Genomic DNA, 19,137 nt, shown 5'->3' with positions numbered 1-19,137 from the left:
TCGGCAATACGACATTACGTTATATTGCCAGCTACCAGAAATTGGCGCGTTATTTTAAAATGGCTACTTGCTACACTTCCTTCTACAGTTTGTTTGGACACAACACAGTATGTCACTAGTATTTTTCTCATTGTATTGACTTCATATAACTGAAATGTAATGGCAAACTAGCATAAATTCAGCTCACAACAAGGATTCTCAAACTGCACAAGTTAGAAAAAATGGTGTCTGTATATTCACTCACCTTTCTCATCTGGATAACAACAGCAAACTCCAGTTTCTCTGTTTCAAAGTCTCTTTTCACCATTCTTCCAAATGCATCTATTTCCTCTACTACTTCCAATGCTCTTCTTGACTGTCACACTTATCCATACTGGTGCCACCCAGGGCCAGCACTAGGAAGTGTAGGGCCCTCTTCTCTAGAAAAGCTAAAGATTGATGTTTTATGCTTTGTGTAGTACACCAGACCCAGCCAAAAAGCATTGAGGGCTTGAGGTTCCACCATGATACATCAAAAATTCATGCTAGCATCCTCCACTTAAGCATGTTAATAATAATAATGAAATTATTGTATACAGTGCTCAGGTGCACCACAACATGGGTTCATGTTCATGGGACCCCGTCTAAAAAATCTAATTGGCTTAAAACCAGCCTTGATGCCACTAATGGCTCAATCAGTTTCAACCGCTAGAATCCCTCATCTGGCACAAATCTTTCCAGCAGTCATCAACACATAACAGAATAAGCAGAATCCTAATTGTTGCAATCATGCCAGTCTCAGAAAAACTGCAAAAAGCCATGTATACAAACTCTTCCATCAAACCAAATTAATAAAGAAAAATATTGACATTTATTTTACCTTAAAATGATAAGATAATGAATTCCACAATGGTTTCAAATTTTGGTACAAGACCAGGGGAGGAGATAAGTCAATTATGTCCACCCTAGTGCTTAACTAGTACTCATTTTATCAACCCTGAAAGGATGAAAGGCAAAGTCAACCTTGGCAGAATTTGAACTCAGAATGTAAAGATGGACGAAATACCACCAAAAATTTTGCCAAACATGCTAATGATTTTGCCAGTTCACTGCCCATAATAGCAATAATATCACAGCTCTGTGAAAGACAAAACATAAAAGTGTATTTATTAATGGAATATATGATGAAACTATGAAGGTACAAGTGATTTCATATTTGTTTGACTGAAGGTACAAATGATTGAAGATACAGATTGAAGCTGTGGATGACTGAGGAGACAAATGATTGGCGGCACAGATGACTGAAGGTAAAGATGATAATAGGCAAAATTAACTGATGAAACAGATAACAGGGAGTATGAATGACTGAAAGTACAGAAGACTAAAGGTATGGATGACTTTTGACACAGATAACCAAAGCTAGGGATAGAAGAAAATACAGATGACTGAAGATATGGATAACTGAAGAAACAGGATTGGAGGCACAGATGAAGGTAGAGATAATAGTTGAACTTAGATGCAGATAACAATACTTGCATAATCTTCTGTAATGGAAGCACTCCGTCAATTACGACGACGAGGGTTCTGGTTGATCCGATCAACGGAACAGCCTGCTCGTGAAATTAACGTCTAAGTGGCTGAGCACTCCACAGACACGTGTACCCTTAAAGTAGTTCTCGGGGATATTCAGCGTGACACAGAGAGTGACAAGGCTGGCCCTTTGAAATACAGGTACAACAGAAACAGGAATTAAGAGTGAGAGAAAGTTGTGGTGAAAGAGTACAGCAGGGATCACCACCATCCCTGCCGGAGCCTCGTGGAGCTTTAGGTGTTTTCGCTCAATAAACACTCACAACGCCCGGTCTGAGAATTGAAACCGCGAGTCCGCTGCCCTAACCACTGGGCCATTGCGCCTCCTATCTTCTGTAATGTTAACTATATCACACATCTGTTGTGAAGACATGAGGCAGGTGGGAACTGAAAGAGGACAGAACATACAGATGACTAAAGATAAGCATGACTGAAAATACTGAGTGCATCCATCTTATCATTTCCTAAATACCAGTTATATATTGTTAAGATAATGACTTCCATGTGAACTTGCTGCTTATGTGTATTTGATGAAACCATAAAGTTGTCATTTTAATGGTAACTTTTTGAAGATATTTAATTAAACATATTACTTTTCTTCTAGATGTCACACATAAGCTTTAATGTTACATTTAAGCACTTTCATTTTGAATTTTTGCATCTATATCATATCTAAGATGTGTAACAATAAACTAATGGGATCTTTACCTTTTGACGTACAGATTTAAAAAATAATTTTTTGTAACTAAACACTTTCAAACTTCGGACACTGGTAGAATGTGTCATATAAAACAGGTTTTACTCTTAGCATTTTTGAGAAAAACTTATATTTACGAAGTAATTTCACGTTAAAGTAGGCCTATTTCGGTAACTTCAACCAATCAATGACGTGTATTCAGCTGAATAAAATTACTGCTATTGTTTGTCATCAGGTGTCTTAGGGAAATTTCAAACCTGGATTCTCATTCCTGAAGTATTTTTCATTGTTGTTGTTATTATTATTATTCAGGTCACTGCCTGGAATTGAACTCAGAATCTTAACCACTATACCATATGCCAGCAGTGGTTAAGAGCACAGGCTACTAACCCCAAGATTCCAAGTTCAATTCCAAGCAGTGACCTGAATAACAATAATAATATCGAAAAATACCTTAGGAATGAGAACCCAAGTTCGAAATTTCCCCAAGACACGCGGAATTCTGTTCTTGATTCGACGGTCATTCGGAATGCTCACAACAGCCATATTCTTACCACTCTATGTCACGCTGGTGAGACCCATATTGGAGTACGGGATTCAAGCCTCTTCTCCTTATCTCCTCAAAGACATACAGCATCTCGAAAGAGTCCAGAAGCTGGCTACCCGCATGGTTCATGATCTCAAAAATTTGTCCTATGAAGAAAGGCTGAGGACGCTCGACCTTTATTCTCTTGAAAAACGCCGCCGCCGTGGTGATCTCATTCTCGCCCACAACATCATAAGCGGAAAGTGTAACCTCTCGAAAGAGCTGTTCTTCACTCCTGCTCCAGAGCGTTGGCTGCGGGGTCATTCCGAAAAGCTCTACCTGCGACGATTTCATCTCAATCAAAGGAGAGGAGCTTTCTCCGTCCGGGTTGCGGATCCGTGGAACAAGCTGCCAGACGAGATGGTGAAGATGCCGACGACTGCTTTGTTCAAAGCCTCCCTTGACCTCAAGTGGCCTGAACTCTTTACATGAACACCACCCTGTACTTAACTCCATGTCCCCCTACATGGCCTTGCTACTTGCTTTTGAGCCAAATTAACTAACTAACTAACTAACACCTGATGAAGGCTGGAAGGTATATCAGCCAAAATGTTGTGTTAACAACAAACAAGATGAGGACAAATATCCATCAAATGTAAATAATGTACATAATTCCTCATCTCTTAAATGTAGAACTGCATTATCAACCAATTGAATGAAATAATGAGTGAACTTGCAATTAAACAACTGAGACTGGTCAATAGAGACAGGCCAATTCTCTTGCAAAACAGTGCTTGACCACATGTACAAAGAATGCTACTCAAGTTACAGGAACTGAACCTAGAAGTACTCTGTCACCAGACCTTGCACCAACTATCACATTTTCCAAGCATTAGACAACTTTTTGCAAGGAAAAAGCTTCAAATCTGAAGAAAATGCAAAAACAACATTTCGTGATTTCATCACCTCTTGCTCTCCAGAATTCTTTGTTACCAGCGAAGCTACCAATATAATGGCAAAATTGTGTTGATAATTTAGGTGAATAATTTAACTGCATAGCTTTTTGTTGAGATAAAATAAACTTTCAGTTCAAAATTGGACATTTCATTCTTAATGATCTTTTTTTTCTTTGTGGTTTCAGCTGAGAGCTGTACCCACGCTGGAGCACTGCCATTTTGCTACACTGTTATTACTGAAATCGTACTCTAATATATGGCACTTGGTGTAGAATGGAATTTGGTGTAGCTACCCTCATTTGCACCTCTTGCTGTGAGGTAGGTTCGTCTGGGACTCTCGACAGGGAGAGGTCTTGATTTAAAAACGCCTACATCTACTTTGTGCAGGTTCCTCAGGCTCTTTGGGAGAATATTAAAAAGCTGGGATCTTTACCTTTTGACCTACAGATTTAAATAATAATTTTTTGTAACTAAACACTTTCAAACTTCAGACACTCTTAGCATTTTTGAGAAAAACTTATATTTACGAAGTTATTTCATGTTAAAGTTGTCCCATTTCGGTAATTTCAACCAATCAATGATGTGTATTCAGCTGAATAAAATTACTGCTGTTGTTTGTCAACAAGAACTTCCGGCGGTGTATATTTTGTTTGCCACTGTTATTTATGACAACCCTAACCCTAAAACCTTAAAACCAGTACAAACGCATGAATGATGTCATAAATAACAGTGAAAAATTAAATATACACCGCCGATAGTTGTTATTGACAAACAACGGCAGTAATTTTATTCAGCTGAATACACGTCATTGATTGGTTGAAATTTACTGAAATAGGACTACTTTAACGTGAAATCACTTCATAAATACAAGTTTTTCTCAAAAATGCTAAGAGTAAAACATGTTTTATATGACACATTCTACCAGTGTCCAAAGTTTGAAAGTGTTTAGTTACAAAAAATTATTTTTTAAATCTGTAGATCAAAAGGTAAAGATCCAAAAGTTGTGTGCCCCTGACACCCAGGCTGTTGCAGTAGCTGGTTCTGAAGCATGATGGCACTGCTGGGATCTTTGGCACTGTGCAGTGTTGACATGTTCTGGCATTGGTGTAGCTTTCAATGCCAAAATTTGGCATAATTCCTTCCAGGATCTTCCAGATGTATATTACTGCATACCTCTCCTGCCTTCTCTCCAGGGAGTAGAGTCTTGGTTGTTTCAGCCTTTCCCAGTAGCTGAGCTGTTGCAAAGAGACGATCTTCTTTGTGAAGCTTCACTGGATTGCTTCAAAGTCCACTGTTAATTTTACACTGTTGGGAGACCATAGCTGGGAGCAGTAATCCAGGCAGCTGAGGATGAATGACCTCCAGAGGACATCATGATTTCTTTATATTTAGTTCTGAATATTTTTAGGATCCATCCAGCCAGTCGTCTGCACTTTGTCCCCATCCTGGTGGTGTGCACTTGGAAAGAGGTATCATCACTCATGTCGATACCCAGGTCCCTCACTGATTTAGGCTCTGGGATTGTAATTCCCTGTGGACCAGTGTACCCTGTAAGTTTCATATTCCGTTTTGGACACTGATAGTGCAGGGAATGGAATTTTTCAGCATTAAACTGCATATTATTATCCTCAGCCCATCTGCAAATTGAGTCCAACTCCTGCTGCAGATGTGCAACTTCGCTGGGGTTCTGTATTTTCTGCGAGACTTTCGTATCATCTGCATAGTCAGCAAGGGTGGCTATCCAGGGCAGTTGAGGGCATATCTGATATATATATTATTTTTCCAAAGTATGTATTGTATTGTGTTGATGGACTTGTACTTAAAATTACCATATTTTTAATCAAAACTTGTTAGTTACTATGGTGACAACACCATCTTTCACATAAATTCTCTCTCAACAACTTTTTCTTCTTTTTTCCTGCCTAAATATATGTTGTGACAGGGATTATCTCCTATTTATTCCTCCTCTTCTTCCCTCCCTCTATACAGATGTTGCTAGACAGGCAGACAGATGGAGATCAGCTTTTATGTCTAATTTTAGTACAAGGAACAGTTTTGGAGTAGCAATACAGATAATTTATTCTTCTTTAATGTTTGACTTTATTTTATCCAGACCCAAAAGATGAACAGGAATGTTTTGACTGAACAATTTAAAGATAGATAACTAAATATTGCAAGAGAATCTTGTTCATCATTCTATTTTGTTAATCTCCACTGAACATGTCTGAAATTTCAAACTGATTCATTTTCATTAAACTTACAATTATTCACATTTTAATCCAATATGTCAAAATATTTCACTTGAGAATCAGCATATTCTTAAAATAACTTTCAGTCGTGTTATATTTGGGAAGAGTTATAATTAATAGAAGTGTAAGCATGTGTGATTCAAATTTTGATTCTTTGTTTATTTTCGGACTCCTTGTATCATTCGACATTAGGAAGGGCATCCAGCTGTAGAAACCATGCCAAATCAGACTGTAACTTGGTGCAGCTCTCCAGCTTGCCTGTTCCGGTCAAACCATCTAACCCATGCCAGCATGGAAAGCAGGTACTAAATGATGATGATGATCACATTTCATTTTTTTTAAATATCATATATTCCCAATTAAATAAAATTATTTTTGTCTTAAAACTTTATTCTAGATTTATTGCCAAAAGATTTAAGGCATTAATGAAATTGCAGAACTGGCAAGTGTTTCTTCATAAGGGATGTTTTTTTTTTCTTTTTGTTTTCATTTCTTGTAATGCCCTCTGAATTTGCTTCAGGCACAACAGTGCTGACAGCTTTATGAAGCTGCAAGAGGAAATATGTAATCAGGCGTAAAGTTTAATATCAACATGACAGACTAAATGAAAATTGAGATATTATGCAATCAACCACATACCTAACAACCTCATTTAAGAACATACATCATGGGTTGGGGACACTTCAACATATAATCCAGCAAAAGAAGGTCTTATGGGACTGAGTTAATATATTGATTTCTAATTTTAGCATAAGGCCAGCAATTTCAGTGGAGAGGTAAGTTGATTACATTGACCCCAGTCTTCAACCAGTACTTATTTGTTGACCATGTAAGGATGAAAGGCAAAGTCAACCTTGGTAGAATTTGAACTCAGAATGTGAAGATGGATGAAATGCATCTAAGCCCAGTGTGCTAATGATTCTGCTAGCTCACTGCCTTAGAACTGAGTTAATATATTGCCAGAAATACAGCATAAGAGAATTCAAAGATGCAGTCTTTAGTGTTATCAAAGAACTAACCAAAAAACAGTTTGTTAATATCCAAATATGAACACACTTTAACCCTTTTGATACCAACCGAAGACTACTTCTGGTTCTGGGATACAAATTTTCTGTTTTAAAATGATCTAAAAGAAAAACTTTTCATCAAAATTTAGTGTTAATTTATGTTCCAAACACCAGCTTCATTATGACAAAGGTATTTTAATAAATTCTTCATTATTGTCAAAATTAACAGGAACAAAGTCAGTGCATTTCAACAGAAATATGGTAACAAAAGGGTCAAACTGACACTTCAAATCACACATATGTACAGATCAATATGAATTATAGTAAAAACATCCAGCTACCAGTCAGAATCAAATATATTTAATATAAAATTTGTTTAATTTCTAAAATTTAAATAAGCAAATTCATAGGAATTAGTCAACCATTTGTGGTGTTCAAGATCGAAGCTCATAAACGTCCAAATGTATTGGAAGAAATGGTAAAGGATATTGTTTTACAAATAATTAGAAACATTCTGTTAATTTGGGGTTTCAAAAAAATACATTTTATTATTTTTTTTCTCAATGTGGGAGATAATGTAAACATAATTGTCTAGTCATGTGTTTGTTTATAGTTGTGTATGTAATTATATATAAACAATTCATAATACTAATTAATGCCATTAACGCTCTCCCATGTTGAACATATTTCCAAGTTTTCCAGCAGCACCTTGTTGGAACTGACGCATCATGGATTGTAGTCCTTGCATTCCACCTGGAAAAACACATAAGATTGTCATTGCTTGTCAATACTGAATATGAAATGAAATGAGGTTAATAAATGCCAGTGACACATAAATGGCACCAGTACCAGTTACAGATAAAAGGCATCCATACCAGTGACATGTAAAAGACACCCAGTACACTCTGTCATATAATTAGCCAGTCATATAATAAAAGAGGGTAGTTTTATTTTGTCAGTCAGAGCATTGTTTAGGGTCACAATACAAGTTATAGTAAAGTCTGAAGTCATAAAACCAATAAAAGGACACTTTGTCAGTCGTTGAGAAGTATTCAGTTCAAACACTGGTTCAGTCTGAGAACTTTAACAGTATACTTAATTTGATAAGCTTGATGTTCAATTGATGAAACAACTGAATGTTCACCATCAAAACTGACAGAGGAAGAAGTTGATGAAGCAAGAGATTTTCATGAATGATACAAAGTTGTTTAGCTCCCTCGTTTAGTTTACAGTCAAAGATGCTCCAGCTGTGACCATCTCATCTTTTTCTACATTAATGTCTACATTGACATGTACATTAACCATTGTGTCCTTTTATGGTAGGAACAATTAATCAGAAATGGTAGGATCAGAGAGCTTAATCTAAGGGGTGATGGGAAACACTTTAGAATTCTGTCATAAATAAAATGGGATTCCTACTAAGAGGGGGGGTAAGACTGAGTCTAGCAAAGACAGCAGCTAGATTTCAAGGACATGGAATATAGAGGGATATTGCTAAGATTTTAAAATCAGTGTCACATGTGAGCATGGTGGTGAGACTGGTATCACTTTTATTTCATAAAATATACAGTGAACCCAAACTTTTCTATGATAGACTTAGCATGCTACCCAAATTTAATCTTACAGCATTCAAACCAACCACATCCAGCCTGAATATTTTACCTGTTTTATGTTCAAACCAGCCAGATCTGGCCTCTTGTACCTATCCTACAATGTAATTCTAAAAATTAAACCATCACATAATTGAAGTCTCAAAGTTATGGGATAATGCATGATTAATTAAAAACAATGTGAATAAAAAAGCATTATGAAGAGTCCACTATGCTTCTGGCCTTCCAATATGAAAATAACCCAAACCTTAATACACTGCTTCTTACTACAGAAGTTAATCTAGGAGATGTAGCTTCTTCGTGCCTTTCACCCAACAGTTTCAGACCACTACAGTTCATGTATATGCCAGAGTCACTATCCCCACTCACTTCCCTCAAACAAAGTGATATATATAATAAAATAATTTCATATCAACCTCCCAAATGGAGTTACAGTTTATGAATACGTTTACTTAAAAATATATCGATGAGGACTTCATTATAATAGCAGGTGGGAGACAATGGACAAATAAAATTGAGAGAAAGAATTGATACAGTAGGCTTAGCAGTTAAATAGACACTAATTCGTAGTTATCTCCCTTAGACTAATTTTGTTATACGAGAACACGTCCAAGTATGGAATGTATGCTGTAACTGGCGTTTCAAAGCAGTACCACAGGATTTCAAACAGCAAGGTTCATATTAATATGACAGCCCTTATCAGCGAGTATGAGATTAAAACAGCTGGAGGCTGCAGCAGAACACTGGGGAAGTTTCTCAATAGCATCATGTTAATTATACAACTTAATTATGTATCCCTTATTACTTATACATCCCTTGATTTACAGCAACACCTCATAAATAGATGCAGGACTTGATTAAATGTAACCATGTAATTATTAAAGATCTTAATCTCACCAACAAATCTGCAATGTAAATAAGATAAAACTACTTACCCATTTGTTGCAAAACTTTTGGGTTCATCATTTTGGCCATTTGTTGATTGAGTTTTGTCATTTGAGCAGAATTGACATTTTTGTTGATATCTCCACCTAGAATAAAAAGATTTCAAGGGAAATTTCAGATCAATCAAGTAAAGTGATAATTTCTATAACTCATTAGGGATAAAATGTTACAAAAAAGGTTTCTGTAGAAATGGTCTCTACTGGAAAAAAAATTGACTGGTTTAATAAATATGTTTATTATTCAAAGTTTGATAATCTGATATTCTATTAATGAAAGCAGATTAAGTTCAAGTGCATTCCAAGTGTGAAAAATTAGAGTTTGTTATAATGTAAATGGAAAATATATTTTTGTGATTGATAAATTCTGTATGGCATCACTGAATATAAGAAAAGTGGGTAGTAATAAAAATTTTTTTTAAAACTCAGGTGCATAACATGACGACGAACATCAATGTATTCAGTCAGGTTTAAAAATGAATGTGAGTTGTAACTCATAGTTCAAAGTAATACTATAGCATTTCAAACAGGCTTATATTGAGTGATATGACTGCACTTACCAGTGTATTATAAGGGAGAGGACTCTCCTGGCAAATACAGTTGTCCAGTTATGACAATGATGGTTATACAAAAACTGTAGGTATGGCTTAATCACCAGTAAGTGTTCAACATTTACTGTATTTGATAAGAAAGACATCTATCTAATCTTGCTTCTCACTGAAAACATCATGTGATTTGTAATTCACATAATTCTTCTTGATTGTCCACACTGATAACACACACAATCTCATCTCATAACTATCTTTGATAGTTATGACCTGAGATTGTGATGATTAGATATAGAAATAGTTTTCACACAGGTTTTTTTTACAGTGGCAATAACTTCTTGGGACCTAAATATATTTGGCCTTGGACATTTCTAAATGTAGTTTTTACTTTCTACAACTAAATAATTATGAAAATGAAAATATAAAATTGGAACATACCTTTGAAAAGTCCCTTAATACCTCCCATCTTCTTCACCATTTGGGCAAACTTCTTATATTGTTGTAAGAGTTCACTAACTTCTCGAACAGATACACCTGCCCCTCGAGCAACTCTCTGATATCGTGATGGCTGCCTGGCAAATAGCTTTTCTCCCTCTAAACTGTCAAGTTCTGTTACAAATAACAAAAAAAAAACTACAAAATTCTATGGAAAAAATTTTCTTAACACAAAAGCAATGTACAGAATGAGATGTATGATTTTATCAACATATTGTACTCATTCTTTAAAGTACAAGAGATATGCTGCACACTCTCACTTTCTAGCATTGTACCATATACAAACTGACAGATAAACTGGCAGGATTTATATTACCTTATCCTCATTCTCTTCAATAACATGTCATCTTGTCCTGTAAGGCTCAACAATTTCAGATTAAGCTTTACTATTCCTTACTGTATCTTCCTTGTCTTCCCTACATTAACTAGTTCTACTCTCAATGTAAGCAACCCTTCTACTTCATAACTCGTCAACTTCCCTTTCATGTCCTAAATTAGAAAAGCTACCTCTCCTCCATACATTACTTGATGCCTTCAGAACATATTTTTGCCAATTTATTTCTCTCCAGCCTCTGAATACATCTTTTACATTTAGCACTTTGAAGCATCCTACTCTCACATGTGCCATACATTGTCTATTGTTTTTCACAGAAAGAGAATCATTTTGTTATTCAACACAGGTAAAAACAATTACTTCTGTTTTGTTTCTTTGTTATTTTAGGGGAACTCACATCGATTACTAAAAATACTTGTACAGGTAAAGACTACTCAAAACCTTCAAAACCAGCACTGAAGAAAAAATAGCATTGCAATTCCACCTACCAACTTTTAAATGCAAAAATTTAAATTTTTGTTGCCAAAAGTTACAAATTTCATCTGAAGCATAAAAACTTCTGGTCTTCAAGTAGTCAGACCAAACAGACTCTTCCATGTCATACAGTCACCTCTTTCTCTCTATCTATCACACAAACACACATGAAACAACATATTAAAACACAAACTATTTCTGCTGTGTCCCAGCTTCGCTAACTTCATCTTATGTTTATTTTTGTCATCATCATCTTTTAACATTTGTTTTCCATCTAAGACTGGGTTAAACAGTTTTACCAGAGCTGGTCAACTGGGAAGCTGCACCGGGTCCCAGTCCGATTTGGCTTGGTTTCTACAGCTGGATACCCTTCTTAATGACAATCACTTTACAATGTATGCTGGATGCCTTTAACATGCCACTGGCACAAGCATCTTCTGAGTGGAACTGGTACAAGTGCTTTTTATGTGGCAATCTCTTCAAAATCAATATACCAGAATGATAAATATATCATATTGAACAATACAGAATAAAACAGAACACAAAACATCACAGCAGACCATAAATTAACATTAATAATTAGTTGGATATTAGAGTAATCAGATGAAGTGTATGGAACAAAATGATGAAGACTGAACTCAAGAAACTAAGTCTCATGATGAATGGAGGCTCAAAGAGTGCTGGAGAAGATCCAAACATGGCAATGGTCATTAAAATAGTAGTGAGGGTGAAGGTTAGAATGTATGACATATCTATTATATTCCAGTACAATGATAAGAGAGTGAGAGAGAGAGTACTATGTACTATGCCCCCATTGTCCTCATACTCTTTCTTTTTACGGTGTTAATCATCACTGTTTTCTTTTCACTACCATCAGTCATGTTTGCTTTGAAAGAACAGAGGCAAAGTAGAAATAGGAAGAGGCTCTAGTCTTGCCGGGGACAAGACAACCCCTCTATTGTTGGTGTCCCTTTAAAATGCACCCATTTGGAAAGTGGTTGGATTTAGAAATGGCATCCAGCCATAGAAACCATACTAGGAAGCAGAATGTACAAGTGAGATGTGATCCTTGAATTTGCTTAGAAGTGCAAAAACTCTGAATAAGGACTAGCACATTGAGGATCTGTCTGACCCATGCCTGTACGGAAAATGCAAAACAATGATGATGATGATGTTAACTATATATATGAATGACAGCTACAAACCATTAGTCTTCTTGGTCAAAGTGAATTTACAAAGTAAGAAAACAGCACAGCTCCCATGACTTCAGGAAACATTTTTTCACGCTGAGAGTTGCTGAAGCATGGAACAAACTGCCGGCATCGGTTGTTAGTTGTCGGAGCACTGCATCCTTCAAAACTTCCATGCTTCCTGAGATTCGCCAACACTACACTTGACTTTCTCCCCTCCATACACACACAAGCATGTTCACTTTCCAGACATTTCTACATTACTGCATGTACTTTATATGCACTTTCTGACAAGTTGTGGTGCACCTGAGCACTGTATACAATAATTTCATTATTATTATTATTATTATTTTAATTAACACTACCAAATATTGAGACAAAACAAACATCAAATTGAGTACATTTAAAAAACTGACCTTCATCATTCATACTGTCCATAATAGTCATAAACTTTTTGAGTCGAGCCATTGACTCTTGTTCACTGCCTTTACTCATAAATTCACTGCCAAAACCAGGTATCATACCCTGACAAAAGAAAAAGTAGAATAATGATTTTTAGGGCATGCATGTTAGATGTGTATTCTGATGTGGAGAAAGTATAGTTAGATATGTAGGGAAGTGTGTAAAGTAGGCATGTAAACAGGTGTGTTAAGTAGGTGTGCAGATAGGTGCATAACTAGATGTATAGTTGAGTAGTTATGTTATTCAAAATTGAAATAAAATCCTTTCAGAAACTTTTCAAACAACAATGTTAAATTATTATAAAGAGTGAACTTATATTGCTGAAACTATCATTATTAGGAAACTTGTAGATAATGGTGTCTTTATAAAGAAATTCTTAAAGACATTTAACTTTATAAGAAAGATCTTAGAAGTAGTTACCTTTATTAGGAAACTCTAAGAGATGCTTATCTTTAATAGGAAACTCTTAGAGATAGCTACTTTGTGAGGAAAATATTCCAAAGTTAGTAATTTTCTCTTTTCACAACTAGAGTTTTCATTTCTATTTTCATTGTTCTACACATTTTTCTACTATCATGGGAATGAATGTTTTTGTTGGCGCCATTGTTTTGCCTTCCTACAAGCTCAGTAAGAACAAGAAAACAATCTACAGTTTATCCCAGGTCCCTGAAATAAGTTTAGGAAAGGATGGAATGAACCAAAATTCAGGACTTACTGCAGTCAGAAGAAATACATCAAGAGACCTTGAGTTATTCTCACTTAGAATTAGTCAGAATATTTACAATGGAGTGGAGTGGACACCTCTAAAAGCACTTAAGGTATTTTACAAGCAATTTGACACACACAATGTTATGTACCTGTAGGCACACTGCAACGGTTGTGGAGATTTACTAAGAATTGATTTAAAATATCTTGTCCTACTCCGTAGTGCTAGTAATCAAAAGTACCCAGCTTCCTTCCACTCCCAACTAGTTTCAGTAGCACAAAGATGCCTTTGAGCCAACGAGGAAGCTTCTACATAGTTGGATTGCTACAAACAGCAGCTAATGTACCTCAAATTGCATCCTAGCATTTTCAAACATTAGATTATATACACTTAGATGACCCTATAGAAAGATAAAGTGGTTATGATAAGAAAGTTTTTACTCATAGTTCTCTCCTCAGTCAAAGCTGACCTGGGGGTAAACCACAAAGACACCCTAGCAAGATCTACAGTTACCTCCCCCCCCCCCAAATGTTACATTAACAAACAGCATTGTTAAGCTCTTACCATAATTTGTCCAAATGGTCCCATTTTCATAATATTTTGAAACTGCTCATACATGTCACGCAGAGTGAACTGACCTGGAAAATCAAAGAAATATGGTTAAGTTCCCTATCTTTGTCAAATATGTCAATTTTTGCCAACTCTAGTCAATGGAAATACAACATTCCCAAGAAAATCTCTGACTCCCTACCAACCTTCAACCAATGAATCTCACTCCTACCACATCAAATGCAATAGAAACACTCGTAAACAGCCAACTCCTCCTTAACACTCTGAGTTTCTCTCTCTTTCTCTCCCCCTTCTATGGTCATCATTATAATTTTCATAAAACCAGATCTACAATTATATATAGTACAATATACTATTGGCTTTACCATTATTTATCTCTAGTATTGGAATTTTTTTTTATTAACCAGTTTCCTCACAACATACATCTATGAAGCTCTCTCGTTCACATTCTATCAACTGTGTGTACTTCAGGGTTCAGTCACATCTTCCCTATTTTTCCTTCTGTACATTAATCACTGTCTTACTGTTAGTCTCCCTTCCATATTTAGACATCATTCACATGCAACCTAGCTACCGCACACTATACATGCACTTCTGTAAACAAATAAACCAAAAATTATACTGAGAGCTTGACCATTAATCCTTTTTGGCTACTCAATCCTATAGTAAGGAAACTATTCTATTACTGCTTTACACATGAACAACAGACAGCTAGAATCCATAAAGTCACTACCATTGAATGACACATCTATATCATCACCAAACTTCATCCCAAATTTAGGGTTCTTTTTTATTCAGAGCCAGAAAATACTTCAGACTGTTAGACACTTAACCAAGATTAGTTACAACTTGTTTTGGAGTATTACTCACATGTGCTGCTGCTGCTACTATTATTACATAAATATCTTCTAATGACATTTCAAATATTTACACACAACTTCTGGCACACAGACATACTGTTTCATCTATTACAACAGTTTCTGCTTTGCTAAACTAGCAAATCACAGCATCTTTTCAAGCCCATCCTTCCATTCTAATTCATCTTAACTCTCTCACTCAACAAACCCCTCACAAAACATCTTGCTTAGCTCTTTCTCCCTCAAACATGCAGTCCTCTGACATTCCCTCTCAACCCACATTTTCTGTACAATTATCAACTTACATGAGTTCAAAGACAAAACATAAACCACAAGTCATCTAAATACAAAAATCATAACCAATGAACCAAGTCCCAGAACAATGGTTAGTGTGAAAGTAATAAGTTAAATACTATAGGAGCCACTCAATTTCCCTGAAAAATGTCACAAACAGCGATGTTCTTACCCTGTTTTAGTTTCTTCATAAGTTCCTCATTGTCATCCAACTTCAGTTCATTGACTCGGTCAATCAAGCCCTCTATGTCACCCATTCCAAGAAGTTTACTAACAAATGGTTGAACTTTAAATGGTTCAAAATCATCAATATGTTCTCCAGTTCCAATGAAAATTACTGGACTTTTTGTTGCAGCCACTCTGTAAACAGAAACAGACATTAGCTTGGTTGTTCAGTGACAATTTTTCCCTCACTTATTCAACACACACACAACTGAACCAATGAACAATACTGTTACAAGAAATAGCACACAAAGCTTCCTCATATTAGACTTAACCATTTTGAAAAGATGGGAGGACTGTAATTTGTTTAATACAATTCCAGATCTACAATGTTGGAGGGAAGGACAGAGTGGTTATGGCTGGAACTCTTAATAACAAGGTAGCTCAGCCAGGTTTGATTTGTAGCAAAAAAGAACAACAATCAAATATAAAGACTATTTAGAATGTAAACAAGTTTTCTTTTTTACCAATAACACAGCAAATCAAATCTAAGACTAAAATAAATATTCAATAATTATATAATAAAATATAATATTATAAGATAGATACATAATAAAATTAGTTTCCTGCCCAGCCAGAGATGATTTTATGGAATTTGCTTTGTTACATTGAAGTCTCAAGTGTGACACTTTGGGCAAGTGTCTTCTACTATAGCATTGGACCATCAAATGTCTTGTGGTATAATATGCAGGGGATTTTTAGGGGGCTGTACTTCTGGAAAACCTAAACCTTGTGTATAATACGCATCCCTTCTCTAACTTGAGTCGTGTGTAGGTGAACAAACACTTCTGCACATGCGTGATGCAAAAATGGTGATGTTCTTAACTGTTATATGGGAATGTAAATATGTTTGCAAATTGTTTTTGTTACATGTTATTCTGTGTTCTGAATACTTTTATTTTAATAAATGTTGCTTACTGCAAGTTATGGATGATTCTTTTATGACTTCATTGCTTTCAGGCTTAGCTTAAGGTATTTTCACGCCTGACATCACACAATGCGTCTGAATAAACATTGCCAGATAGCAAATAGAGACTCGGACATTGCTTAGAAAATACCTTTTCATTTTTAACCTCGTATATAGTACGCACCAGGGATTTTGACCTTTAAATTTTGGGAAAAAAATGCGGATTATACTCGAGGATTTATGGCATATGTGGGTGGGCGGGTAGCAAGATAGGTAGATATACAGATGTGTGTATGTGCATATGTATATCTATATGCATGTCTGTGTGTGTTTACATTGCGCAACTTTGCATGCAAAGCACTGAGTGAAAATTGGTTATGGTTGTTGACATTTTGTGATAACAAATAATTGCATTGCTTTGCACTTTGGTGTTGGAAAGGATATCCAGCAGTAAAACAATGTCACAGTAAGTATTCATTCATCCCATATTATGAAAACAGATGTAAGACAAATGAATGATATTAATTATATCAACATTAATGATTGGCCATACTAAATAAAAAACATATAAAGTATAAATAAAAAGAAGATTGTGTCAACTTACGCACTTAAAGCTCCACCACCTTTTGCATGACTGTCAAGTTTAGTTATAATTACAGAACCGATATCTACTTTTTCTTTGAAAGCACGGGCCTAAAATAAAAAAACATAACATCAAAGAGTGTACAGTGATGCCTCACTTCTGTTGCCTAAATATTCTCTACCTTTTCCTAGCTATCATCATATTTTGTTTTTTTGCCCTACATCTATCACCTCTACACAGTTTGTTCACAGAATTTCACTGTAGTTAACTGTCAGACATAATTATAGAAGAGTGGACAAATTTTATAATTATTATTTTTCATTTTTGTAAATCTCAGACATTTAGATGTTAAACAGTCAACAAGTTGCCAAAGGTCTCTTACTGTTTCCTTTCCTGTACCTTACATTGACAAGACTTTCCTTAAAATCCTTGAAGTACCAAGAAGTGCTGTCCTCTGCATGATCAGTAACCTTGCATAAATTCCAGTTTTATTTACAGTCCCAAAAACTATCTGATATGCATCCCAATGCTCTGATCACCACTGGAGTCACTAAAACCTTCTCCGTCCCATACAACTTTCCAACTTTCTCTTCAGAGACTCCTACTTCTCCATCTTTTCATGCTCTTTATCTTTCACTCACCTATTTCCTGGGATAGAGACATTGATAATTTGGGCTTCTTTTTCTTTCTTTTTGACAACTACAATATCTGGCCTTCTTGCCTCAATCATACTATCACACTGAATGGTGAAGTCCCACAAAAGCTTAAATTTGTCATTCTCTAACACCCTTCTGGTTTCTGCTCATACCATTTAGCTGTTCTGACAAACCCACACTTCTCTAATATCTTCTTTTGTCCTTTCACTATGCCAGCTTAGTACATTCATTTACAAGATGGCTGACCGTTTCTCCTTTTGCTCCACACTTTCGACAAAATGATGATACTTTCGTTTTGTCAATATGATGTCCACTATAGTTAGTTCAGAGAGCCTGGTCCTGGGCATTACACACCAGAGCTTCAGTGCATCCTTCCAGATCACCAATTCTAAGCCATGACCAGCTCTTATTGCAATCAATGCCTACTTTATCTCTAGTGTACTGCCCATGCATAAGTTTGTCCTTTCATTTTATTTTCAAGTCCTTTTTTCACTTTTTTTGTATTTATTGTTACTTCATCAACAGATTTCAATGTGTCATGGTCTCTTACATTTTTAAGGTAACAAACTAAACAGTTTTCAATACTTTTGACAACATTTTCACAACATATTAGTCCTCAACTTCCTTTCTTTCTTCCAACATAAAGTCTGGCACTTCAGTAAATTTCAGGTACTCTAATATCCAGCTGTGGAGGACCATGTCATAGACTTTCTTACAAGGCACCCATGCCACAACAAAATTCTTGTGACTCTTTCTACAATCCACAAGGATTGTTTTATCAATCAGAAGTCTTTTGTACTACCACTGTTCTTTTCTGCTTTTCCAGCAGAATTTCATTGCTAGCAAGGAATTTATATATGGTCTCAAAATGATCCCAGCCATAAGTCTACATAAGTGACAAGCAGGATATGAGTATATAATTATCTACTGTGTTGCCTTTAGTAGTGTCCTTCTCTCAAAGAACAGTCATCCATATGGGTATCTCAGCTCAGTTGTTTGACAAGTCGTTCATTTGATTATATATTATTATCATTATTTAAGGTGGCAGACTGACAAAATCATTATCAAGTTAAATTATTTAGTGGCATTTCTTTCGGATCTTCATGTTCTGAGTTCAAACTCCACCACAATCAACTTTGTCTTTCATCCTTTCAGGATTGATAAAATAAGTACCAATTGAGCATTGAGATTGATATAATTGACTTACCCACTTCCTCTTTAAATGGCTACAATTTGAAACCATTATCATTACTAAGATTATTATTTTTATTTCAGGTGGCAAGC

At 35.7% G+C, this 19,137-nt stretch overlaps 1 protein-coding gene across 2 annotated transcripts in view; it reads right to left on the bottom strand.

The window, feature by feature from the left end:
* Nucleotides 1-7,026: 7,026 nt before the first annotated feature.
* LOC115217232 (signal recognition particle 54 kDa protein) overlaps nucleotides 7,027-19,137 on the bottom strand; it is a 32,865-nt gene continuing 20,754 nt past the window's right edge. The window contains exons 9-15 of one of the 2 annotated variants that reach the window (XM_029786872.2): nucleotides 17,219-17,307; nucleotides 15,658-15,845; nucleotides 14,329-14,402; nucleotides 13,013-13,121; nucleotides 10,542-10,712; nucleotides 9,550-9,645; nucleotides 7,027-7,757 (exon numbers count right to left, since the gene is read on the bottom strand). In XM_029786872.2, the coding sequence (XP_029642732.1) occupies nucleotides 7,666-7,757; nucleotides 9,550-9,645; nucleotides 10,542-10,712; nucleotides 13,013-13,121; nucleotides 14,329-14,402; nucleotides 15,658-15,845; nucleotides 17,219-17,307 (819 nt within the window). In that variant the 3' untranslated portion in view covers nucleotides 7,027-7,665. Of the gene's footprint in view, nucleotides 7,758-9,549; nucleotides 9,646-10,541; nucleotides 10,713-12,611; nucleotides 12,638-12,952; nucleotides 13,122-14,328; nucleotides 14,403-15,657; nucleotides 15,846-17,218; nucleotides 17,308-19,137 lie in introns of those variants that run through there. The other variant, XM_036507477.1, reaches the window with a different exon arrangement.

The sequence above is a fragment of the Octopus sinensis genome, linkage group LG11 (genome assembly GCF_006345805.1).
Source record: "Octopus sinensis linkage group LG11, ASM634580v1, whole genome shotgun sequence".
Lineage (NCBI taxonomy): Eukaryota > Metazoa > Mollusca > Cephalopoda > Octopoda > Octopodidae > Octopus > Octopus sinensis.
This window is presented reverse-complemented; position numbering and strand designations above follow the sequence as displayed.